Source organism: Thermobia domestica, chromosome 16, assembly GCF_964235325.1.
Source record: "Thermobia domestica chromosome 16, izTheDome1.hap1.1, whole genome shotgun sequence".
Taxonomy (NCBI): Eukaryota; Metazoa; Arthropoda; class Insecta; order Zygentoma; family Lepismatidae; genus Thermobia; species Thermobia domestica.
The window spans coordinates 6978812-7006496 of NC_137469.1; the positions used below are offsets into that span (position 1 = coordinate 6978812).

A 27685-nucleotide genomic window follows, 5' to 3' on the forward strand; every position below is an offset into this window, starting at 1 on the left:
ACAATACATACCGAAAATGATAACTGTTTTCCCTTTTAATTTGCGTCCTCTGTTAAACTTCCTACGTGCGATGAAAGTTTCATCTACTTCCACGGTTGTTCGGGTTACTCCTATTTGGATGTTTTTAAAAAGAGTACTTTCTTGGTTTGCACTCTTGGAAGAGGGGTGGGAGTGTTCTAGAACTTCACCTCTTTTTGTTTCGTCTTTTAGAGTCATGTATTACCATCAGAGTAAATTAGTCTTCAACATTGGGGGGGACGGGTAAGACCGTTCCCATATTATATATATATATATATATATATATATATATATATATATATAAACGATGTTCAAAATGTTTATTAGAGATGCAAAAAAGCCGGCTTTTTTGGAAAAAAAACGAGAATTTTGGAAATTTTGGCTTTTTTCATTTTCATGATTTTTCTGTTTATATAGCTTCCTTATAGTATACTCTAAAGTTAAATAAGATTTCATGACCTGAATGCCATATTTCGCTCTGGAATTCACCATCATGATGGATGGAGCACATGGTTTATGAATTAAAGTAAACATAAAGTACGTAGTATTTGAGGGCAATTTTAGAAGCTGTTTAACCTTATTTTAACTTCTGAATTATCCACATTTTTTCTTCTCTAGATCATTTCTTTTTAGTCATACGTGTTTTATATCTTGGAGCTTAGAACCCTAGCTTCTAGTACATAATTAAACTTATGTTTTTCAATATATTCATCAGAGCGTACTTCCACATTTCCGTTATACTGTAGCTGTGCAATGATTTAACAATAATCTTCCGGACACAACCTTGAATACCATTTGATAGAAATAATCAATATCGGATTTAGAAAAATATTTGGGAGGGGTTTTTCTGAATAATGTTTGTTTTTTCTAAAAATTCCTAACTTTTATTTAAGAGGAGCTTAAGTTTATGAGTACACTTCGTTTCGTTTGTATATTCAGCTATAATTTTTCAGATACAACCTTGAAGACCATTTTATACTGATAATCAGCGGCAGATTTAGAAAAGTATTTTGGGAGTTTTTTTTTTTTATTAAAGCTTAGTTTTTCTAAAAATTCCTATTTTTTTTATTTGAGGACAGCTTGAAGTTTATGAGTCAAGGCAAAACTAATATTTAGTTTGTTTTAGAAATTCCGTAATTTCAGGGTAGAAGCTTCAATCCGAAAGACATCCCTACCCCTAACCCTCTTTGCAAATCCATCACTGCTGGTAATTACTAATAACAAAGATTTAAAAACGATTAGAAAGGAAGTCGGCCAGGACACACAGTACACGCACTATCTCTACAATCACAGATGGGATTAAGAAAACGTTTGTCAAAATGGTCGAATGCGGGGTTGAATCCCGGACTTCACGATAGAAGCGCGAAAGCTAACCACTCACTCATGTTTGTTGTGCTAAACTTAAAATGTATTCTTTCTTTCTCTATGACCACAAAAGCTCTCCATTTACTTCTGTCCTTATCCAATTCAATCCAGTTTCTACTCTGTATTCCTATTTCTGCTAAATCCATCTTAATATTGTCCTCCCATTTGGGCCTAGGTTTTCCTAATGGACATTTCCCGATTGGATTTCCAGTTGAAACTTTGAAAGCGTTCCTACTTTCTTCCATTCTGGCTACATGACCTGCCTACCTGAGCCTCCTAGACTTGATGACTCTAACGATATTTGGTAAACCGTATAAATTATGTAGTTCCTCCTTATGAAGTTTCCGCCATTCCCTATTCCCGTTCCTCTTGGGTCCAAATATTCGTCTCAGAATTTTATTCTCAAATAATTTCAGTCTGCGTTCTTCCCTCAGCGTAAACGATCATGTTTCACAACCATAAAGCATAACAGGCATGATTGTCATTTTATATATTTTAAGCTTTATATTCCTTGACAGAATTCGCGACGACAAAATGTTTTGAACTGAATAATAACAAGAATTTCCTGGTTTCAGTCGACATTTAATTTCTTTGTGGGTATGATTTTGGTCTGGTAATACTGATTCAAGATATTTGAAAGTATCCACTGTGTCGAAAGTATTAATTGATATTTTAACGCAATCACAATTTGCCATATTACGATCTTTGTGAACTTCCTTGTATTTAGATTTCTCTGCATTTACTCATATCCCTGTAAGCGTTTAATAAATCCTCTGCATTTCTTTCGTTTGTTCTCCTATTAGATTTACATCATCAGCATACACCATAACCTGGTTCCTATCTTTGATTTTTCTTATAGGGTACTCCGGAACAAAGCTGAATAATAACGGCAATAACGCATATCCTTGTTTCAGGCCAATCTCGACGTGGAAGCTCGCATTTTTCTTCTTGGACTTTACTCTGGGATTCATTTAAACACTTAGTATATCTAGCTTTTTCGGTATTCCAAATTCTGTAAGAATGTTGTACAATGTTTCCCCCTAACCGAGTTGTAAGCCTTTCTAAAATCAATAAACAGTCGATGTACTGGGTAATATATTCCCATTTCTTTTCGAGTATTTGTCGAATGGTAAATATCTGATCGATTTCGACTAAATACACACTGATAATCTCCAATAATTCCATCTGCGTATGGGGTCAATCTTATTAATAGAATGTTGAGAAATGCGTCGATAATTATTACAATCAATTTTGTCTCCTTTCTTGTGGATTGGAACAGTGATTAATTCTTCTACTCTTTTTAAATGTATTCCATAGTTTTTCTTTTTGGTAAAAAAAAAAAAGTTTCGTAATTATACGTTGAATTTTCTTGTTAAAAATTCAGAAACCTTCAGGACTGGGCAAACCGTGATGGTTGTTATATATTCTACAGCCTAGGAAACCATACTCTCAGATGAACCGTCTATTACGTATATGATCCATTAACAGAAAATTAGGTACTTTCCCGATTCTGAACAAGCTTAAGGAACAGACATTGCATTACATAATTTGGAGCTTTACCGATTTTGCAGATCCCAAGCGCCTGATAGGTGGTAACAGATTATTACGTTTGTGATCAATCCGTGAAAAATTTGTTCGAAATATTCATACAAGGTATATAAAAGTTAAAACTTAACTGAAAAAATTCAAGAATGTACAGAACTACCCGAAACGAAGCTCTTGATGTGCATATTTCTCTCATGTTTTTTCCTTTATTTTACTTCAAAAAGAGGGTGTGTGATATTTTGAAGTAAAAATACTACATACAATTTTGCTAGTTATTTATGTATCATTTTTTAAGTACTTATTGTATATAAGAGGCTAAAATATTATTACATATATTGGTTAATCCTTAGGAATTCATAATGTAAAAATGTTAAGAATTTAAAAAAAAATCTTTTTGAAATTCATGGTTTATTTTTGTGGTTTCATATTATTATCTGCATCAACCACTAATTAAATGAGTTGTTTTGTTGTAGAGAAGCGAAACAAAGTCTGCATTATCAGTTTAAAGCAAAATTTTCAAAAAAGCCCAAAATTTCCCAAGCAAACAAGCAAAGCAAAAAAAACCGAGTTTTTTTCCAAAAAAGCCGGTTTTTTTCCGAGCCCTTGCATCTCTAATGTTTATGAAGTTGAAAAACAATGCTGTGGAGGATCAGGGGAGCAGAATTGTATTCAGTGGCGTATTTAGGGGGCTATCGGGCTCAAGATTCCCCCGAAATAAATTTGTTTGTTTTTCGCATTCCACGTACAACAATAATCCTTCTTACCATTTCTAAGAATATCATTGACTTTCCACTTTCTTATGCTCTTTGTTCAGAAATAATACTGTATTTGTCAAATTTCATTCCATGTAAGAACTGCGTCCTTTTTTCTTTATTTCGTCCTTTCTACTTTTTTGTTTCTTTTTCTTGATGTTACTTTCTTTCGTTTCGCCTATTATACTTTCGACCGTTGGCAGTGCAGATTCAAGTCGGCCGTCATCAGTAACAACAAAACTGTGAAGAGTTGATAAGCGAAACTGATGTTCCACATCAACTTGCGCGGATATCAACATGACGCTGACTTGAGTTATTATAGCAAGGGAAAAATTATATCGTTCAGTTATTTTAAAAAGAAGGAAATGTTTAAATTAAAGAAAATCAAAACGGGGGGAAAATTATCCCGGGAAATTAGGTAGGCCAAGAGGATGCTTCCTTTTTCTTGTATGAATAGAATAAAGGGTTAGACTCACTCCTAATTTTTTGTATCATATCATATAGGATTTATCGGTCTGCAATTCTTGCCATTGAAACTTCAATTTATGCATAAATTAAAACAAATTTAATTCTCAATTGTCGCTGAGAAAAAACCCTTGAATTTGGTGTGGAAGAAATAGAACTGTTTTTTTTAAATACCTGCAGCAGATTTATATAGGGAAAAAGTGGACCTTGTCTTAGCACAATATAAACATTTGTTTTCTTCATTGACATTGCGTCAGACATTGAAAAAAATTACAGTCAAAACTTAATTACGGATTCCCAAATTTGCTTCCAATTGTCACATTTTGTGCAGTTCTACCTGTGAATACTGCTTCATGTAAGAGAAGCTTCAGCAGTCCCGACAGAGTTAAGACTGCCTACAGGAATTCATTGAAGACTGACACACTGGATGATTTCCTGACAATTTCCATCAATGGTCCTTCCCTTAAGGACTTTGGTCAGAAAACTGCAATCGACAACTGGCACTTCAATGAAGACAAAGAGCGTTACACAAACGTGAAGTTTTAAGATAAGATTTCTTTTAAACATGTATATCAATTGTCCAATTCAAAACTGATTATCCTGAATCTATTGATTGTCTGGTTTTGAAATTTTATGCCCTGATGTAATCTCTTTCTTTATCAAACCAAAGGCTGTGTGTGTGTGGGTGGGTGGGAGATACCTGGCGACTATCATTTTCGGAATGGCGAGTGCGTCTGACTGAAATTTTGCGCCCTGCCAAAACTATGAAGAAAGAAAATCAAATATGTATGACGCAACAATACTCTTATTTGAGCAAAATGATGATAATCTCAATAGCATTATAGGAATTGTTACAGAAATCTGACGCATGTCATATAGTCTTTAGTTAACAGATGTAATTTTAAGATCATGGAGAAAAATATTCCAGCAATTGAATTCTTTTCTTTGCTTACGAAGCATAAGTAGATGCCTAAGCTGATACAACAAATAGATGAAATGCGCATTTACTGAAAAGATGGGTTCTACTCCATAGGGTAGTCCATATACCCTTCGTATACTGGGATCTAGTGGGGTTGGAGGAGATAAGATTTCACATCAAGTTACGTCATGCAGAGTCGCACCCCTTCATTTTCATTAAAAATTGAAAAGCCAAGAGAAACCACTTTCATCTCACTTTCCTTTGTGGCAGTCGGACACAAATCATCACACTTATCTGTAAAAACCACTTTTCAATTCAGATTATTGGGGGAGCCTCAGTTCCAATGTTGGGAGAACATGTCTTTCCTTTCTCCGGGATTTGTGCCCATACGTACAGCTGAGACAATTTTCCAGCATGAGGAGAGGAGCATATTCTCCTCTGGCATTTATTGTAATTTGTGCCCAAATAGCGGAAGTGGAATTAATACATATTGATGAGACTACTAAACGCACTACAGCACGAAGTTCAGTTTGAAATACTACAAAATACGATTATTTTTTTAAAATGGAAAATCCAAGATAAATCAATTTCATCTTATATTCCTTTGTGGCAGTCGGACACAAATCATCACATTTATCCCAGAAAGCACTTTTCACGTCTGATTATTGGAGAGGGGGGAAGTCCTCCCAGCTTTAAGATTGGGGGGACATGTCCCCCTCATCCCCCGGGATTTGGGCCAGTGTGTATTACGCTGGTATAAAATAATGAATTCAGCCCTTTTTGTTTCAATTTGGTACTATTTTTCAGCCCACTTCAGAGGTAGGACTGTGGCAACACTGGTCATTACAGTACCAGTCACTTGTACACCCAAGTGTTTCAGACAAACCATACCCATTACAAGTAAAAGTGGGGTTCTCATTTCAGATTTTACCATTCTTTCCTGCTCCACCCACTTACGGAGGGAGATCGGAAAGATAATGTTCTAAGAATTAGATTTCCTCTTTAGTATTTTGTCACTTATACTTTAATAATCTTTGTCTCCGTTGGATTATTCTCGAGGCGTGGCATGATAAATTCCCTCTGTGATTTTCTATATGAGTTTTATCTTGTTCATTTATCTCCGACCGTTTTCATATTAGTGGTACTGGACGTTTTATTTGATTCAGGCACCATGTCTTGGCGGTCATTTTGAAACCGGCGACCCATATGAACAATCTTTTGCAACAATGCTGATTAGTGTATGAAAATCTATCGAACGAAGTATCACTTGACCCACATTTTCGTTTAAAATTTCTAAGTTGTGCATGGGAAGCCATGAAAGGTAGCCCTGGGAAGCACCGCGACATCATTCGATTTGCCGCATTGCTTTCCTATTTGAGTTTTTGTTTGGTTCATTTATTTTTTTTTTTTAAATTTTTTTTTAATGCTAGCTTGAAAGCTAGCTACCTCTAAGAGGGGTACGCCCTCTTTCAGGGATGGGAAGTTGTAGGAAATATTGGTTGCAGGGATGATTTGTGGATGGTCTAAGGGAGGCTAGAGTACTGGGTGATAGTTTTCATTATATACATTTATTTATTTATTAAATCAAAAAACATGGACATTATGATCTTTGCGATCATAATCATTATATCGGTATTGAAAGGAACTTGGGAACACAGACATATTACAAATACATTACAAATATTATAGTACAGTACAAAGAGTATACTACAATGTAAGCAGGGTAGAAAAAAATATTTACGAAACAAATTTGAAAAGATACATGGTGATGGAGATAAACAAAAGAGTGAATCAGAGTGAAAAGAGAACAAAAGGCGTTAAGATTCTAAGGAAAATATGAACATGATAGATGGGATGAGGTGCAGACACGTCACAACACTGGGAAGATGTTAAGTAAACGAATGCAGTTAACTTCTGCCTAGGGGCGACTCTAGGCTGATGTAGACATGGGGAAGCCCTGTTAGTAACAGAGGAAATCACTGTGCGATATAAGATGGAAATATATGAGGTAGATGAGCAGGAATGAAAAAGTCCTCTATGAGCGTATGAGCTGGATGATTGGGAGGTAATGTGTAATAATATAGCGTGAAGAGTAAATGTAGAGGTGTATAAGTATAGCGTGCTCGGTAGGGATGGAGTGTAAGATAATGAATGGTATCAAAAAGAAGTGGCTGGTGATGAGTGAAGCGGTCGGTAATGAACTTGCAGCGTAAGGCTTCTAGGTGATATTTGAGAATAGGAAAAGAAATACGAGAATAGAGGTCTTGTGTAGGACTAGGCAATGAGATGCGAAAGGCAATTCTAAATGCATGACGTTCGAGGATGGCAAGTTTTTCGTAATATGAGGTTGGTGCAGAGATCCAGGCGGGAAAACCATATGTCAGTACTGGCCTAAGAAAGACTTTGTAAGTGTTAAGAACAAGATTCGAAGAGAGACCCCATGTGGTACCTGTTAAACGTTTCAGAAGATAAGGTCTGTTATATGCTTTTGCCTTGACTGAATTGAGATGTGGTGTCCAGGTGAGGTGGTGGTCGAATGTGATGCCTAGATAGGTAACTGTTTTGGTAGGATGTAACGGTACGTCATTGACCTGTAAGGATAGCTTGGAAGGATTCCGATGCACCTTCGTACGTTTTCGGGGTGGAATGAAAACGATGGCTTGTGTCTTGGCGGCATTGATGGTCAGTTGCCAAGTGTGGCACCAGTGCGTGAAACGATTAATTGCTTCCTGAAGAGTAAGATTGATTTGTGCTATTGTGCGACAGAGGGCAAGAAACGCAGTATCATCGGCGTATTGGAATAAAGAGACGTCCGGAGGTAGTTCAGAAAAGTCGGCAAAGAAAAGCAGATAGAGGAGTGGTGATAATGCTGAACCCTGTGGAACGCCTGATAACAAGAAGATCGGGTGTGACAGCTGATCGTTAATGGCAACATAGGCAAGACGGCAGGTAAGGAAATGAAAGATAAGCCGGATATATGCAACAGGAAGTCGTAATTTGATAAGTTTATAGATGAGGCCTAGGTGCCAAACTTTATCAAACGCCTTTTCAAGGTCGAAGAGCACAAGACAAGATGGCTGAATAGAGTTGTAATGATTGGTGACAAGTGACGTAAGACGAAGGAGTTGGTCGTTTATTGAATATGAGGGCCGAAAGCCAGCTTGATGTGTTGGAATGATATGATGATCGTTTAAGTATGGGTGTAATCTTTTAACCAGGATCCGTTCAAAAATTTTACTAAAAGTGGAGGTGAGTTGTATTGGCCTATAGGATGAAACATCGGATGGTGGTTTTTTAGGTTTGAGAAACATGAGTGTTTTCGAAACCTTCCAGTCAGTGGGAAAGAGACCTGTGCGGAGAATGAAGGTGTATATAAGAGCAAGTAGTGAGAGAAGAGCAAAGGGACATTCCTTAATATGTCTATAAGTGATGCCATCGAATCCTGGAGCAGTGTTTCTCTTACGGCGTAATACAGCAGTGATTTCATTAGGTGTAATAGGAACAGTGAGAACATGCTGCGGAAGAGTGTGAGTGATGTTGGGCTGTAATTGAGGTGAATCAGTGTTGACTTGAGCAGTAGGATGAGTGCGGTAGGTATGATCGGAAACTGATGGGGTAAAGATGCTTTGGAGGTGATCAGCGAAGGCATTTGATATGTCTAGATCTGATTGGAGCGGCTTATCATGAACAAGGAGAGGATATGTTGTCTTAGTGGTTTTGCCACATAAAGCGTTGAAACGTTTCCAATAGATTGTTGGATGTGAAGTGTCTGCTAGATTATTGCATGTTTTAATCCACTGGCGTTGTTTATAGGCGGAGAGATAATTCCGGACAGTACGCTGCAATTGATGATGAACTATAAGGGCATCAGGATTACGTGTGCGAAGATAGTCGCGATAGCATTGGCGAGAGCGTCGAACCAGAGCAAGATAATAGGGTGGGAGTTTGGGGCGATATGGAACGGATGAAGATTGCGGGATATAGAGTGTAGATGCGCGCTGGATTGTTGTAGTGAGAGTGCCGATTTGTTCAGCAAGATCATCAGAAGTGACTGGGCCTTGGTAGGGTTCTATGGTAGAAGATATATAAGTACGATAATTAAGCCAGTCGGCCTTGTCATATCGAGGTGTGACTCGAGAAGTAGGCAAATGTGATGGAAATGCAAGACCCGTATGGTAGGTCAGTTTGATAGGAGCATGATCGCTACCGAGCAAATCTAAGACTGTGACAGTGCAATGAGTAGCTAATGTATTGGAGGTAAGTGCGATGTCTGGCGTGGTGTTTGAGATTGGTCGAGTAGGAGAAGGAAGTGCAAGTAGTATGCCAGTTGTATGAGTGGTGATGAAGTCGCAAAACTGAGTGCGTTCCTGGGCTGATCAACTGTGGAGGTTTATATCTGCAAGGATAATGAAGTGTTTGTACGTATCGGATATATATGAAAAGAAGGCGGTTGGAATGGGATTGCCAGGTCGAACATATATCGTAGCGAAGGTAATTGCTATGGACTTGAAATAAATAGTGGTGATGACATATTCAGGTAATTGCATGTGAGGACAAGAGTGCTGTCTGTATGGCAGATTATTGCGAAACCCAATAGCAGCTCCACCGTTAGCGCGAAGGGTTGGTAGGATATTGTCATGTCGAATCAAGTCATAGCGAGGGATTCTGCACGAGATGGACTTTTTGAGAAAAGTTTCGTTTAGAAGAAATACAGTGATATGCTCCTCTAATAGTACTGCCTGGAAAAGGTCTTTGTTTTTAGGGAGTGAGCGGATGTTGAGAAATAAAAAGTTTAAATCCATGATGCGTATGAAGTTAGACTGTAGTTTCGTATCGAATGGTATGAAAATGAACGTAATTATTTGAATACGTAGCATACAGAGAAACGTTAAAGGTTTGTTTTGCTGCTAAGGTGAGTTGTTGAAGAACATGCTGTCTACGGAAGGGGTGAATGTTTTGAAGAGCAAGTGTAAGGAATTCCAACAATTTGCCTACTGTCACGGGATCATCAACATGCTGATCTGTGTTTGTTGAGGTTGACTGTGTGCGTAAGGGAGCCACTAATTCAGGATGTGCCTGGTCAGGAAGAGGTTTACTTTTACATTTGTAGCTATAAGAAGGATGCTGATCTTTGCAGGTAGAACACTGAGGAGGGAGCTGCATATTCGGACAGAGACGTGTTTGGTGTGGACCGGAGCAATAGCCACAGACAGCAGGGTTTGTACATTGGGCCGTTGAATGGCTGTTGTACGCCTGACACTTCTCACACCTGAGTGGCATAGGTGCAGGTGACCGGGAAGGTTCCACGCAGTGTCTGCGTTTATAGATGTATGCACCTTGGGTAAGAAGGCGGTCAATAGTTTCCTGTGATGGTGTAAGGACACGCACCATGTAGGTGGCCCCGCTGTTGTTACGAATGCGGATGATTTTCTGAATCGTGTGCCCTTCGGATTGTAATTCATCCGTAATTTCCTCATCTGAATAGCTAGGATTGACTCCTCGAATAACAACAGATAACATGGGGGGTCGCTTCGGAGGAGGAGGTTGTTTACGACGGGAAGATGTGAGGTTTGTGAGGATTGATTGTTTTCCGAAGATTTCAAAGGATGCTTTGTTGCGAACAGTAGTTGCGAAATTTGGATCGGGAGACTTGAAGATATAGCCATTGCGTGTTTTGACTACTTCGTGAAGTGGGAGGCTAGGTAGATATTTTCGTAATTGCAAGATGATGAGTTTTTCGTTGGAGAACTTAGAATCATAGTGTTGGAGTAGGAAAGAGTGCAGAGATGGAGTAGCGTTTGATGAAATGATTTTGTCAGATGATTTGAGTGCTGCTGAAGTGCCTTCGACTTCCATATCTGAAGATTCAGAGGCGGAAATAAAGTGTTGTTTCTTAGCTGGTGGTGAGTGTTTTACCTTGGCAGCGAAACTCGTACGACTCTGAGGTGATCGAGACCTCGTCCGAGTTGAAGTGCCAGAAGCTGCGGAAGCAGTAGAGCATTCAGAGTTTTGGCGATGTCTCTCTTTGCGGTCTTTCCGCTTCTCTACCTTCGCAGAGTGGCCAGCTGGACCAGGGACCACTGGCGGTAAAAAATCGTGACGACATTCTAAGGATTGTCCAGAAACTAAGCCAGCCACCAGAAAAGCCGATAAAGGGGCACAAAGCCGTGCTAACTAGTAATGCGATGATGTGATGCTATGATATGAAAAATGTAAGGTGAGACGACCCGTTTGGATAGCCGTCAAGGTTGAGTAGTTTCAGGTGCCGAACTCGTAGCACTCGACGCCCTTGGCTTGATTAGTCTGACGTAGAGTGCTCGAAAGTAAGGCAAGAGAAAAAACCCGGGATGAGGAGCAGGAAGGTAGCAAAAAAACAGCCGTTCTGACGTGTGGTACGTCACAGCTGATAGATCGAAATGAATATCGATCTGGAGTATATGGTTCATTTATGTTCAACCGTCTTCATATTAGTGATACTGGATGTTTATCTAATACAAGTAACATATCTTGGCGGCCATTTTGAATACGGTCACCGAGATAAAAAAAAGTCTTTTACCACATCGCTATTTAGTTTTTAAAGATCTATCGAACGAGGTGTAACTCGCCGAATGGTTCCATTTAAAATTTTGAAGCTGGGCCCCGGGCCCCCTTGAAGAGCGGCTTTGGGACGTACCGCGACATCACAATTCGATTTGTCCCATGTTTTTTCCTATTTGGTTCTTGCTCTGTTCATTTATGTTCAATCGTTTTCGATATTTCCGTGGAAAGATTAAAATGGGCCACCCCATATATATATATATATATATATATATATATATATATATATATATATATATATATATATATATATAGATAGATAGATAGATAGATAGATATAGATATAGATATATATGTATATATAACCGGTTGTTAAAAAATTAGAATAACACCACTGGTTATAACCTATACCATTTCTAAATGTAAGCTCTAAGTTTTCTAGAATTTTCTTGTTCGGTTCTCGTCTTTGGTGTTTCTTCTGTGCATTTTATCATATGGTTAAGTTTATTCATGGTTTATTCATGTCTGAGTTTAAGCTACATGTGTTTTATTTGATTAGAGTTTTCTCCTACAATTAACTCCATTCAACATTAGGTTTCTCTCCAGTGAACATAGACAATAGTTAAACACTTTTTTTTTTAAATCGAACTATTAGTAAATAATGGCTAAAACAGATTTCTCTCCTTTGTGTCTTCTTCACTTATTTTTTACTAGGTTTCTTTCCAGTGATAACTACTGTAGAATGTTCTTCTCCTGCTTATCTCTTTTACTGTTGTCTCCAGATTTCACACTTGTTTTATGATTCACTCATATTTATATCCTGTCACTTACGACTGTTTACGTTACCACTTACTAATGCACTTAGTATTAAAATATATTATAACAAAATATCCTAAATATATAGAATAATTAGGTATATACCATTAAATATGTGAGCACAGAATTCTGTTACGGGTTGTACAGTCCGTAGCAAAAAACCTGCAATATGAGCATGTAATTCTATTGTGAAACTAAGCCTAGCAGCCCAGGGAGTCAACATAACCTCAAAGTGGCACGAATCACGCCAGGAGAAACCTCAGCGTCCTCCCCTTCACACTTATTTTGGAGCAAAAGATTTCGTCGTTTTTTTTTGTTTTTTTTGCTAGTCGCGGTCGACTAGCTCCCGCCCAAAGGGTACCGCCCTTTATATCGGGAAGTGGAGTAATGGGATCGTGAGGATTTGGAGAGTGTGGATGGGTATTATTATTTTTATTAAACTTTATTCAACATCAGTTTATACACAATCATAAATACAGTGGGGATACATTAATTCATTTGATTAAATAAGCATATATTGTGGAAAAGGGTGGACATTATGGCCTTTAACCATAATCATAAATTAAGGTGGATGGAATGAATGGAAATGAGGTGCACCAAACGTCACAACATCGGGTATAGTTAACAAAACAGATGCGTGTTATCTTCTGATCCGGGGGCGACTCCGGATCTGATGGAGACAGGGGAAGCCCAGTTAGACAATAGGACTACTGTGCATAAGATGGAATGATGCAAGGTGATGCCGTGGCGGTGATGTAGTCTGTGATGAATAGATGGTCTGGACTGTCGGGGGGTAGGGAGAAGTGATAGAGGGTAAAGAGGAGGGAAAGCGGGGTATGGCGTAGAAGGATATTGGAAGGATGTAAAGCGAATTGATGCATTGTGGCTAGAAGCATGGGGTGATGAGTTTGAAACCGAGAAGAAATGTAGCGGTGTCGCAATGTTTCGAGATGGTAAAGAATGTGGGGAAATGGAGTGCGGTCATAGAGTTCGTTGGTAGGGCTGGGAAGGCGGATTCGGAAAGCTAGTCGGAGGGCATGCCGTTCAAGAATTTGTAGTCGAGTATAAAACGAGGGAGCAGCTGCAATCCAGGCAGTAAAACCGAAGGTAAGAACGGGACGAAGGAAAACTTTGTAAGTGGTTAAAAGTGTTCGGGTGTTTAGGCCCCAAGTTGTACCAGTGATGCGGCGTAAAAGATTGAGACGATTGTAGGCTTTGGCACATATGGATTTCAGATGGGCTGTCCATTTAAGATGTCTGTCGAAGACTATGCCTAATTTTGTAACAGTGTTTTGTGGCTGGAGAGGAACGTGGTCGACATGGACAGAGAAGTTAGCCGGATTGCGATAGACGCGTGAGCGCTTGTTCGGAGGAAGAAATATGATTGTTTGTGTTTTGCCAGCGTTTAAATTCAATCTCCAGCGTCTGCACCAAGCGAGAAGGTGTCAATTGCAATCTGCAGTGTTCGATTGATCTCTTGGACAGTGTTTGCGGTTGCGAGGAAGGCTGTGTCATCGGCAAACTGATATAAACTGATATTGCCAGGTAAGGGGGAAAATCGGCTACATATAAGAGATATAATAACGGAGATAATGATGAACCTTGAGGAACTCCAGAATGCAGGAAAATGGGGTGTGAGAGGTGGTTGTTGATAGATATATAACTAAGGCGGCAAGAGAGAAAGTGGAAGATGAAACGGATGTAACACAGAGGAAGACGGAAAGAGAGGAGTTTATATATAAGACCAAGATGCCACACCTTATCAAAAGCTATTTCCAGATCGAATAAGACAAGACAGGAAGGTTTGGATGTATTGAATTGCAGTGTAATATGGGTTGTAAGGCGCATAAGCTGATCATTAATACTATAGGAAGGGCGAAAGCCTGCTTGCGAAAGAGGAAGTAAATTATGAGCGGATAGATGACGGTGCAGACGCGTAACAAGGATACGTTCTAGAATTTTGCTGAACACTAGCGTGAGCTGAATGGGCCGATACGAAGAGACAGCATGTGCAGGCTTGTTTGGTTTGGGAAACATGAGAGTGATGGAGGATTTCCAAGAAGTCGGAATGAAGCCTGTGTGTAAAATAAATGTATAGATATGAAATGAAATGAAATCTTTGAGTTTTACGTCCCACGGTTATGCCGGTTAGGCTAAAGGAGACGGTGATGATGAGAGATGAATGAAATGGTGGAATGAAGAAAGTGGGAGGAAACGGGAGAACCCCGAGAAAACCCACGAGCACGGTGTTTGTCCACCACAAAGTCCACACGGCGCGAGCTGGGATCGAACCAGGGACCCCAAGCACCGGAGGTGAACGCTCTACCACTGAGCCACCGCGCCAAATGTATAGATAGCAGCCAGTAAATGAAGAAGAATATATGGAGCCTCTTTCACATGTCGGTAAGAAATACGATCAGCGCCTGGAGCCGACTGACGTTTTCTGGCGACTATGATGTGGATATCTTCAACCGTAATAGGAGCAGTAAGATCACTATTTGCAGGGAGATGGTGGCTGGAATTGGGTTGAAGATCTGGTGTCGAAAGATTGAGCTTATCGGCTGGATGGCGGCGTAGAGACGGATCAGGTGGAAGAGGAGTGAAAATTCCTTGAAGGTAATCGGCAAAGGCGTTTGCTTTCGCAGTATCGTCAGCAAGGGGTTGGTCTCCGTCTAAAAGTGGGTAAGGTGTGCGAGATGAGCGGCCAGTGAGTTGGTGAAAACGCTTCCAGTATTTTGTGGGATGAGTGGTGGTGGAAAGATCATTGCAGGTAGTAATCCAGCGACGGCGTTTATAAGCAACTATGTAGTTATGGACAGTGCGTTGATATTGGCGGTGGAGGCGGAGAGACTCAAGATTGCCTGTGTGAGTGTAGTCTCTATAATGTGCCCGGGAACGCTTGATAAGCGTTAGATAATGAGGAGGGAGAGCTGGTTTGAAATTATGAACGGTGCGCATTTGAATGTTTTGGGCAGAGGCAGTGTTGATGGCAGCAGTAATAGTATCGAGCGCAACATAAAGATCGTCCTCTGTAGTGGGTGCTTGGACAGTTTCTAGTTGATGTTCGAGTATGTTGCGATAACCATTCCAGTTGGCTTTATCAAACATTGGATAAGAGCGAGGAGGTTCAGAAGTAGTACTAGAAGCAGGACATGGCGTTGTGATGGTAAGAAGTATCGGTACATGATCACTGCCAAGAGGATCTAGTACATCAAGTCTACAACGAGTTTGGAGATTAATAGAAGTAATAACAACATCTGGCGTTGTGTTACTACTAGGTCGAGTAGGTTTAGGTAATGGATGAAAGTGTCCGGAAGTACGTGTTAGAAGGTAATTGTGAAAATCTTGCTGTTGACGGGGGGTGCGACTGTGAAAATTGAGGTCCGCTAGAATGATGTAAGTGCGATAATTGTCTGAGATATATTGAATAAACTGATACGGAAGAGGATGTCCAGGGCGAATGTAGATTGTCGCAACCGTGATGTTGAGTTGGTTAAAATACAAGGTAATAACTAAATGTTCAGGTAATGGCTGAAGGGGAAGAGTAGCACGGCGGAAAGGAAGAGATGGCGAAAATCCAATAGCTACTCCACCACAAGCCCTTCTTGCTGGAGACTGGTTATCGTGTCGCAGCATGGTATAACTTGGTAGGTGTACTTGCTTGCGGGCCGTAAGATGAGTTTCGTTTAAGAGGAAACATGAAATATGTTTTTCAAAGAGGAGTTGTTCAAATAAGATCTTATGTTGCGGTAAAGAACTAATTTTCATAAAAAGAAAATTAAGATCCATAATAATTAAAGCAGTATGATGTGTGAGAGAGTGTTAAACATCAGTTTGCAATGGATCAGAGTGGAAGTAAACAGTTTGGCCAGAATAAGTAGCGGTGAAATTGATGTTGAGGATGGTTTTGGCAGCTTATTGAACTTGACAGAGGATATGGTTGCGCAATAAAGGATGAATATTTTGAAGTGTAACAGTAATAAACGATAAGAACTGTGTAGTTGTGATTGGCTGACAGACATCGTGGGGAGCGGAAGCTGTTTGAGTAATATGTGGTTTCAGTGGTACGGTTAATTCAGGCTTGAATGGATCCGCAGTAGGTTTAGCCTTGCATTTGTAGCTGTAAGTGGCGTGTCCAGTTTCGTTACAAGTGGAACATTTAGGAGTTTCTTTGAGATTAGTACAATTGCGGGTGCTATGAGGGCCAGTGCAGAAACCACATTTGAGTTGATTAGGACATGAAGCAGTCGGATGGTCATTTTATACCTGGCACTTTTCACAGCGCACAGGAAGAGGTGCAGGAGATCGAGACGGCTCGACACGATGACGTTTGCGATAGATGAAGGCCCCATTTGAAAGAAGAGAATCGATGGTGTCGTGTGAGTTGGTTAGTATACGAACCATGTATGTGTTTCCCTGAGCGTTTTTAATACGAAGACATTTGATGATAGAATGACCATCAAGTTTGAGTTCCTGAGCGATTCCTTCGTCTGTAAACGAGGGGTCAACACCTCGGATGACGACAGACAGAGCAGGTTGTTTGCGTGGTGGCGGCGGTTGTTTGGTTGATGGAGTGTTGAGCTTAGAAATAGATGCATTCTTCCCAAAGATTTCGTACGAATAAGTATTACGGATTGTTGAAGCGAATTTATCGTCTGGAGTTTTAATGATGATGCCTTTCTGTGTATAGATGATTTGAGCGATACTTGTCCGTGGGATGTATTTGGTGATACGATGATAAAGCTTCTTCAGATCGAGGTATTGAGGATCGTAGTTGGTGAGCAGAAATGAATGAACAGTAGGTTTGACAGATGTAGAAGTAGAAGTTTCAGCGTCCATGAGATGAGATGAATTTGAGTCAGTTGATGATTCACTGAGAGTGTGATGGCGCTTTGCTTGTGGTGACTGAGGCTGATTATGATGAACTTCGCTACGTGAGGTGCGTTTAGAGCTCTCCCTTCGCTTGTCGGCAGATGCTGACGGAGCGGAGGGGCCCAAGGAGAGATGAGTAGAAGCATGAGGTCCAGTAGCCATGATGATGATTACAAAAAACACAAAACAGTTAATAAGGTATGGTAAGGATAGTGGCTTAGGTGAGGAAATGCCCCAGTCTAAACGTGTCGCAACGAGCTACCCTTGGCTGAGATAAGTCTGATAGCTGTTGCTCAGCGAATATCTGGCGAGCAAGTCCCAGGATCGAGGAAAGGATTTTCAAAAAACAGCTGATTTGACGTGTGGTACGTCACAGCTGGTAAGTTCGCCCTGATTTCGTCGTTTCACAATAAACTTACATGCTCATGTTGCAGGTTTTCTACTGCGGACTTTCCATTACCACCCATCATCAGTCAATTGACAGATCTTGACGGATTTTTATTATTCTTTTGGGACTTTTGTATTTTTATTGTCTTAAGTTGAAACGTGAAACTACTGTCGACGATAGTTTCACTATCTTATTAGCCTGTGTTCCACCTTGCTTTAGCATCTGGGTAACTCTCAACTGCATTATCAAAATCCAAAGTAGATGCTATTTCATTTTCGATAGAAAGAATAGCCAGAATCGTGAGTATTTCTTGACGCATTGTGGAGTACAAGCATGATTTTATCAGTTTCATTTGCTGAAAGACCTTTCACATTATGCGACAAATACGGGCAGTATTATCAAAATCTGAAGGGCGGTTGCCAAACTTTTGTAAGCTTCAATCCTCATTGAATATACATATTTCAGTATGCCTTGTGGAGAAAAGTCAAGTTGTTGTTTAGTTTTTTGTTCACACCTTAGTAAAGGGATTATATCCTTACAATCCTGAAATAATTCTACGCCATCCAGATCATTCGGGAAAAACAAAGCCAAATCAGAGCAACACGGTTTTAGCCATTCCTCGCTGTTATCATCTAGCTACTGCACAAAATTGGCTAAGTATAAATATAGCTTTGTTTTATTTCCATTCAACCCTTTGGGGATCCGATGGTACAATTTGTACCATACGGGTGTTTCATGCTACATTGCGTTATAACTCTCCTATTTAAGCTTTTTCGTCCTTTTTTTTTTTGTTTTCCGAGTCCAGAGGCATTGTAGAAGACCTTACGTATCATTTCACACCTTCCTGCGTCGAGACGTCGAAACGTAGGAGGTGATGACGTCATAATTCTAAAATATATTTTCTTTTATTAAGCTTATGTTCATTATTTTTTGGCGGGCTTATTTTTGCACGTAGAAGATTGAAATTTTGCACAAACATTCAGTCCACCGAGTAGTATTTACCAGATTTGTTTTTCAGACTTCTGCGTTAAAACAGGGGTGGATCCAGAGGGGCAAAAAGTTGAAAAAGGGTAATCTTTATCAAAAAAACCCTTTCTTCGGGATTTTCCCGCCTGAGATACATGATGGAGACATCTGAATGGTATTACCTGAAACGCAGTTCTATTGCGAAGAAAATGATGTGCAAACCATGATTCTAGGGTAATTAGGGATGTGTCAGGGAATTTTTATCAAAATATACTTCTGTATAGGGGAATATAGGACATTTTCGGTATTTTTTGTTTTGTTTTTTGGCGAGCTTATTTTAGTACCTAGAAGATTGAAATTGTGCACAAACATTCAGTCCACCGAGTAGTATTTATCAGATTTTTTGAGATCTCTCAGTTAAAACAGGGGGGTCCAGAGGGGCCAAAATTTGAAAAAAAGGATATTTAGACCAAAAAATTCCCTTTTTCGGGATTTTACCGCCATAGATACATGATGGAGACATGTGAATGGTACCGCTTGAAAGTCAGTTCTATTCTGAAGAGAATGATTGGCGGATTATAGTCCTAGGGTAAATAGAGATGTCTCAGGAATTTTTTTACGTGAGATCATGGTATTTAGCGGTAATTTGGGGCATTGTGGGAATTCTTGATAAAATTTCTCCCGCCCTTCGTATTCAAGATAGAAATTTGGAATTTGGCACACACATTCAGTATACCAAGTACTGTTTATCAGATTTTTGAGATCTCTACGTTCACACAGGGCCGTTCCAGAGAGGCCCAAAGTGTGAAAAAAAAATTCCCGCGAAATTTTCCCTTTGACATCATTTTTCCCTCTCCTGTATATGGTATGAGCATGCAAGTGGTACCATTTCAAGGCCAAGTCCATTCTGAAGAGAATGAGGTATGAACCGTGATCCTAGGATAAATAGTGACGATGCAGTAGCTGCTTGACTGAAAGTTTCAAAAATACCCCCAAAACCCCGGATCACTTAAGGGTTAAATATAGAAGGAAGCAATATAACATATAATGCACGTAAATATTTTTCCTTTTGAATATTTGAACAATTGTTTTCTTATTGAACATTTTCTTCACACTAAATTTGTGAGCTGAAGTGTAAATTCATATGCCAAAAAAGAAGAGCGAAAAAGGGGAAACCAGCTAAGCAAAAGAGTTTCGCTCGCTGAAAATTCGAATTGTGAAGGACAAAATAAAAAAGACTGAAGTAAAATAGGTGAATCAACGACCATAGCGTCTACACCAGAGCTTTTAGTTAGCAACAGAATGCTAGTACCCTAATAAATCATTATGTACGTTGATCCTTTCTTTGTGCCCTTTCCTTCAACTGATAAATAAATAGATAAACATTGATATTTCAGGAAGCAAGTTAGCATACGGGGCCCCATTACTTGGACCATAAGATTTTAGAATGGATACAACGCAATATACTTCGACTTTTCTTTTATTATATTTTAATGTACACTCAGCTTTTTCCTTTAAGTTTCTCTGAGGTTATTGAACAGAGTGAAACTTTTATTTTATTCCACATACAGTTTTCCCTTTAAATTTCTTTTAGGGCCCCAATATAATTAATAATTTTTTGGCCCCCAAGAGAGTGAAACGTTTGTATTATTTTTACAACTACATTCAGCCTTTTCTTCTAAATTTCTTTGAGGCTTCCCCAAGAGCATGAAATGTTTACTTTATCTATTTTTCACCTACATTCAGCTTTTTCCTTTCAATTTCTTTGGAGGCCCCCAAGAAAATGAAACCGTTATTTTGTTTATTTTTAATCTACATTCAGTTTTCCCTTTAAATTTCTTTTGGGGCCCCAATATAATTAATAATTTTTTGGCCCCCAAGAGCGTGAAACGTTTGTATTATTTTTACAACTACATTCAGCCTTTTCTTCTAAATTTCTTTTAAGCTTCCCCAAGAGCATGAAATATTTACTTTATCTATTTTTGACCTACATTCAGCTTTTTCCTTTCAATTTCTTTGGAGGCCCCCAAGAAAATGAAACCGTTATTTTGTTTATTTTTAATCTACATTCAATTTTCCCTTTAAATTTCTTTTGGGGCCCCAATATAATTAATAATTTTTTGGCCCCCAAGAGAGTGAAACGTTTGTATTATTTTTACAACTACATTCAGCCTTTTCTTCTAAATTTCTTTGAAGCTTCCCCAAGAGCATGAAATGTTTACTTTATCTATTTTTCACCTACATTCAGCTTTTTCCTTTCAATTTCTTTGGAGGCCCCCAAGAAAATGAAACCGTTTTTTTGTTTATTTTTAATCTACATTCAGTTTTCCCTTTAAATTTCTTTTGGGGCCCCAATATAATTAATAATTTTTGGCCCCCAAGAGAGTGAAACGTTTGTATTATTTTTACAACTACATTCAGCCTTTTCTTCTAAATTTCTTTGAGGCTTCCCGAAGAGCATGAAATGTTTACTTTAACTATTTTTCACCTACATTCAGCTTTTTCCTTTCAATTTCTTTGGAGGCCCCCAAGAAAATAAAACCGTTATTTTGTTTATTTTAAATCTACATTCAGTTTTCCCTTTAAATTTCTTTTGGGGCCCCAATATAATTAATAATTTTTTGGCCCCCAAGAGAGTGAAACGTTTGTATTATTTTTACAACTACATTCAGCCTTTTCTTCTAAATTTCTTTGAGGCTTCCCCAAGAGCATGAAATGTTTACTTTATCTATTTTTCACCTACATTCAGCTTTTTCCTTTCAATTTCTTTGGAGGCCCCCAAGAAAATGAAACCGTTATTTTGTTTATTTTTAATCTACATTCAGTTTTCCCTTTAAATTTCTTTTGGGGCCCCAATATAATTAATAATTTTTTGGCCCCCAAGAGCGTGAAACGTTTGTATTATTTTTACAACTACATTCAGCCTTTTCTTCTAAATTTCTTTGAGGCTTCCCCAAGAGCATGAAATGTTTACTTTATCTATTTTTCACCTACATTCAGCTTTTTCCTTTCAATTTCTTTGGAGGCCCCCAAGAAAATGAAACCGTTATTTTGTTTATTTTTAATCTACATTCAGTTTTTTCTTTAAATTTCTTTTCAGGTCCCCAAGAGACTGAAGTCCTAAGGTATAGATTGTTTAGCTTATACGGAAATCCGATACTGATTAGTTTTATTAGACAGATATTTCTGTTGTTTCATCCGTTATTTCGTGTAATATTGATTGAAAATTAATTGCGTTTACTTTTAGGAAAAGTGTGGATTATAAACCTTGACGACCTTTGTACAGCTCATGCTAACAAGTTCTTTAGTAATTATATTTTATCTACCGTCCGGGGGCCTTCCACAAAGTGGCAAAGGGCACCACTCGCCCCGCCCTTACGCGGCGACTCTCATGTAGATCAAAGAGTTCAGTCTTTTACTGTTTTCCTATCAATTTACTCTTTGGTACTGAAGTATTGGCCTTCTATTTTTTTTAGTTTCAACATCCAAAGAGTATGAATTGAAGATAAATTAAGAAATGGTAGAATCAATGAAATGGGATGAAAGGAAAACCTCGAGAAAAAATATATGCTCACGGTAAGTGTCTACAAAAGACAATTCCACTAAGGACATACAGCATACTATAAGAGGAAGTCCAGGTCACCAAAGAGTGCGCGGTTCTTCAGTAGTAGAGCGCTGACGTCTGATGGGTGAGGTCTCTGGTTCGATCCTCAGTCAAATAGGTTCATGGTGATCAACATCGTGTCTCCTGGTACTTCCGTTACCTTCCACATTATCATTCCATCACTTCTTTCATCTTCATTCACTTGTCATCCTTAATCTGACGGCCATTAAACTGAAAGATTGCATTATTCCATATACACCAAGGACCAAAAATTGTCAACAGCACAGTTGGAGAAATGGAAATTAAATAAATAAATAAATAAATAAAATAAAAACTCAATGTTAACCTTGCGAGCAAGTTACAGAGGGCATATTGTTGTCCGGTGATGACATACCCTCGTAAGGACTATTTGAATCTTACTGTAGTGTCAGAGGAGCCATCATTACTCGCAGTACCTCAATGAAAGTTTCAATTATACTTACGCGTTTCTCCGCTTATCAGTACTTTCACGTATGGTTCAAATTTTATTAACCTATTTAGGTACGACATCATCTTATTTTGTTCAGATTTTAAACCTCAGCATTCCTTCCAGTGTTGCCAACGATAGGGATAAGTCGCTAAATCTAGGAAGATTGGGGAGGCAGTTAGCGACTAATTATTTATACAAAAGTGACTAACTAGTTTTTGAGAGATTTTTGAAGTGTCCTGAAGGCAGAAGTGGTTATTTTCTTCTTGTGCTTTGCTTTTCTAAAATTTTGATATTACGTACTCAGCAATTGTCGAAGAACGCGAATCAGTTCTCCTGGGCACCATTCGAGTATACACCCTAATAGTTCATGACGTCGCCACCTGAATACACAACGTGTGGTACAATCGAAAATTTTTGTGGCTTGTTACAATTGACAACATAAAAAAAAACTGACAGTGATGGGTAAACTTTTCTAGACGAGGGCCAAAGAAAAAATCTTAGGCAGGCCAACATAATTTATGAAAGTAAGAATGGTACATTTCAAATAAATTAATTAATAGTATTCCCTATTAAGGACCAGTTTATGGATCTGGTACGAACTGTGATGGAGCGACTCTCAGAAATAAAGTTAGTTGCCCTGTTTCTAATACAATTGTTTCAAAGAAACCCCATTCTTCATTTCATTCGTTAGATTAGATAACATGTCGCGAGACGGATATGACCTTTCAGGGAATAACATCTGGCCCGCGACCCGTAGTTTGTCCGTTAATGAACTAGGGTATTTTGAATGTTTTTAAATATATATCTATCTTAGTGTGTACTGTGTAGTGCAGTGATGTCTAACTGTTAAATTAAAGTGACAAAAGTGTCCGACCCACTTAAAAGTACCGTAGTTTTAAAATTGAGGAGGAGACGAAGTATGGAGGAGGAGACAAAGTTTCATTGCGAGTGAATAACTATGTTACATGATTTCTGTTTTTCGCATTACAGCTTAACGGGATTTAAAACTGCATGAGCTCCCGCCAGAAATCGAACCTGGATCTGTCACACCAAAAGCGTGTACGCTAACCGCTTAGCTAAGAGGGAGCTCTGCATGTGTTTATATACGGTAGGCCTACACATGGTGTTCTACTATACTGATCCACAGTTTGTAAAATGTACGAATAAAATTGGGGAAGTTTTTAATTTGCTCTTTTTATGTCGAGAACAAAACCCAACGAACCCCTATGGGGCTTCTCACCTGCTGATACTGCTATTGCTACTCCTACTACTACTACTTATACTATGGATCCGTATTGTAAATCTGCACGGAAAAAGATAGTGAGAGAAACATAGGTTTCAGGCTTAAAGCCGACAAATTTCAATTTTTGCGACTTCCGGAGCTTAATTTAGTTACATTTTGCCAATAAGTATTGGCAACAGTCTTAACTGGAAGACCAACGGAAAACGACCATTAGGAAGACATAGATGGGAGGACAACATTAAGATGGATCTCGCAGAAATAGGAATACAAAGTAGAAACTGGATGAAATTGGCTAAGGATAGAAGTCAGTGGAGAGGTTTTGTGAAAGCGGCATTGAACCTCCGGGTTCCATACAGCGTTGCCAGACTCACAGCTCAGAATTATTCCAAAACCTGATCGAAATTATGCTAGATTCTGATAATTACTGATCCAGGAGTTTTTAAAGAAGAAAAAAAAACATATCTAAAATTAAAAATAACAATTCAGGATGTAGAAAAGCCTTTCTATTATTCTACTTTTTTGTTTCTAATTCAAACAAACAAAAATATATCATAATTGAAGTTCCAATACAACATTAAAACTTCTCGAAAATAGAGATTTTTTTCTACCTTCGTTTTTCTTTCATTTTTGACTAGGGCTGTTTTTCTTGTGATGCATGAATTTCATTAACAGTTGTAGGGTGTCACTTAAAAAACTCATTTGCAGAAACATTAAATTCTTTTTATTCCCACTCGCCATCTCTAAAGGCATTGGTAAAGGGATGATCTTCCGTTTCAAACAATAAGACTGTCTGCACGGTTTACCGACCGTATGAATCAATGGGAGAGAATACATTTCTGCCGTTGTTCTTCTTCCCACGGCCAACTTTCTCATCTCCAGGTTTTGTGGCTTTTTGATAAACTTGCTGATATTATGCTAGATTTGGGCAGGATGGTAGATGCTAAAGACCTGCAAATTATGCCAAATCTAGCACCATTATACTACATATGGCTCCATAGACCAGAGAGTTTGTTTAAGTATTAGCAAATAGTGATGGGCCGTTATTTGCGGAGTCGTTACGTAGTAACGACTCTTCTTGAGTACTCAAAGGAACGAATACCGAAAAGAACTCAAAGGACTCGGATTCACTTCGGAAACTTTTGAGTCCAAGGACTCAAAGTATTCATTTGGATTCGGATTTAAAGTTAGACATATGATTCCTGGAATCAATTCGCGTCTATATTGGACAGATTGACAAGATTTAGTAACGAATACTCACACGAAACAGACAAAAAGACACGTTGGAAGCATATGGCTATTATAGTGCGCATGCGTTAAGAAAAAAAAAACATCTTCATTACTTGATTCTTCTACTTGTTGAGTGCTCTCTCCTGTTTACCCTTATGCACGCTTCGTAAACAGGACGACGAAGCTAAACTGTTTCCCTCCCCTTTCTCACGGCATGACAACTTTTAACATCCAGCGGTCAGAATCCACGGCTTTAGCCATACAAGCGAACAAACAACGAAGTAAAAAAAAAAAAGTGTGGTGCGGTGCCGTCGATTCTCTAGTGATATACAAATTGTTTTTAAATGTATTTACAACTATTTACACTGGCAGTCTTTCTTACATATTCGCATATAAAAACAGAATTTGGGAGACTTTGGAAGATTGCAATCACCTGCGTGGAGTTAGCACCCCCTTACAAAAAAATTAAAATTATTTTTGTCAATCGTGTGATCAGGTATGCTCAACAATTGTTAAGGTTTGATCAGATTTACGAACATAAATTTTTTATGTTATATTTAGTAGCGGGGAGTAACAATATGCTAGTCCTCCTGCACGCCTCATTCTGAATTTTTCGATGCCAATTCAGTACCGTCATTTCAGATTTGGCTTGGGGGGGGGCAAGACCCCTTGATATATATAAAATTTCACTGGCTTACTACTATTCTATTGGTAAAATCTAAATAAATCTCAAACTCAGGGGGGTAAATGCCCCTCCCTGCCCCCCTAAATGACGCCCCTGTGCCAATTGTTCGATCAGGTTTGATCAACGATTTTCAATGTTTGATCAACTTTACTAACATAGAAATAATGGTTAGAAAATGAGGGGGCCAGTCCTCCTACACCGCGATTCGACTTTTTCTTATGTCTATAATTTGATTACCAATTTTTAACGTTTGATCAGCTTTAGTAACATAAATTTAGTATATTTAGCTTTAGTATATTTAGTAGGGGGCTAACTACACGCTAGTCCTCTCTCCGGCTATGGCTTAAGGAACCAGATAGTTCACAGCAGAAACAAAATGTCTCCATCTGTTGCCATTTTGAGCAGCTCCAATTCAATTTGAATCCTTATACGGCTGTGTTCTAATTGTCTAGTACTTTTATTACATTTGTAATAAGCAAAATCGTTTTGAAATACAATTATTAGAATTAAGTAGATCTAATATTTTAAAATACCGCAAAGATAACACAATTTCTCATTTAATGTAGTTAAATTCATTTTTCTAGTCTCTTTCTTCACATAGATTTTTTGAATCGTAATTTGTGGTAACACTGCAAATGTCTACAGATATCAATGCTGATGGTTGCTTTTACGCATCTTTTCTGGTACATAACAGCATTATCTACGATTATGGTTATTCACATTCCAGTATTTGCTTTCATTTTTGACAAACTAACAGACAAAAGAAAAAAACACGTTAAAATGTCATAAGATTCGACGTATTACCGGCTCTCAAAGATTCTATTTCATCCTTAGGATTATAGGATTAGGAATTAGGTTTCAGGACTTTCAGCATAGATGGCTACGTTAGCCCGTCACGTATGAGGGATGACGTCCTCGGCTAACCGGGGGAGGGGGAAGGAAGGAAGCGGCATAGGACCTATATATTAGGTACCATCCCGACATAGTCTGGTGTGAATGAGGAAAAAACAGGAAAATCCAATCAGGATGACTGGCCTCAGAAAGATTTTACACTTTTCGACCGAGTGTCCCCACCGGGAATAGAACACGGGACCGCTCGCACCAAAGGCGAGAGATGTTAGCGGCTACGCTATGCGAGGCCACTCTTACAATTCTTGCGCAGAAAGTACCGATACCTTAAATTTTTGATCATTGTCGAATTTGTCACTTGTAGTCAGTATGCTACTTAATTTATTTACGGAGGACAGAACCCAAGTTCTATTTAGTCACGGAAGATTTCAATTTTTCCGGGGGAAGAATTCCAAGGTATTCTTCAAGCAGTCCGCACACTGCTTGTAGCTGTTGTTTGTAAAGGCTTGATTTGTAATGGAGGCCAGAAAGTTTTGCGTTCTACATTTTTTTAAATCTCAAATTTCATTCTATTTTCCGATATTTTCTTACTTTCGAAGGATATTATGTTAATTCACTTCAAATTCATGTAAAAAACCAACACTATTTTTGTAAAAAAAAAAAAAAGTATATTAAAATACATTGAAACACAGCCCTTCATTCTTTGTCTTATTTAGCCGCCCCACAGTTATTCACAATAACACTATCAAACTTATGGCAGTTCTACGTTGCGTGTTCATTAAGTTAGGAAGAATGAAAACAACTACAGTGAAACCTCCCTAAAGCGGACAGCCGTGGGGAATCAAAAAATGTCCGCTATAGAGAGGTGTCCGCCTTAGGGAGGTTTCAATATTTTCTTACGTAAATTAATAAACAAGGTAATATGCAATTAGAATATTTTTTGCATGAATCACGTATTTATGAAT

The 27685-nt window shown here is 38.6% G+C and overlaps 1 protein-coding gene across 1 annotated transcript; it reads right to left on the reverse strand.

Moving 5' to 3' along the window:
- Positions 1-14739: 14739 nt before the first annotated feature.
- Positions 14740-16053, reverse strand: LOC145673356 (uncharacterized). Its single transcript, XM_081742992.1, has one exon. It carries the CDS (start codon positions 16051-16053, stop codon positions 14740-14742), a length of 1314 nt encoding a protein of 437 aa, XP_081599118.1.
- Between the last annotated feature and the right edge of the window lie 11632 nt (positions 16054-27685).

What these genes read in the sequence shown, in the direction of transcription:
- LOC145673356 (XM_081742992.1), bottom strand. Translation starts at nt 16,053, where the DNA reads ATGCTGCGACACGATAACCAGTCTCCAGCAAGAAGGGCTTGTGGTGGA.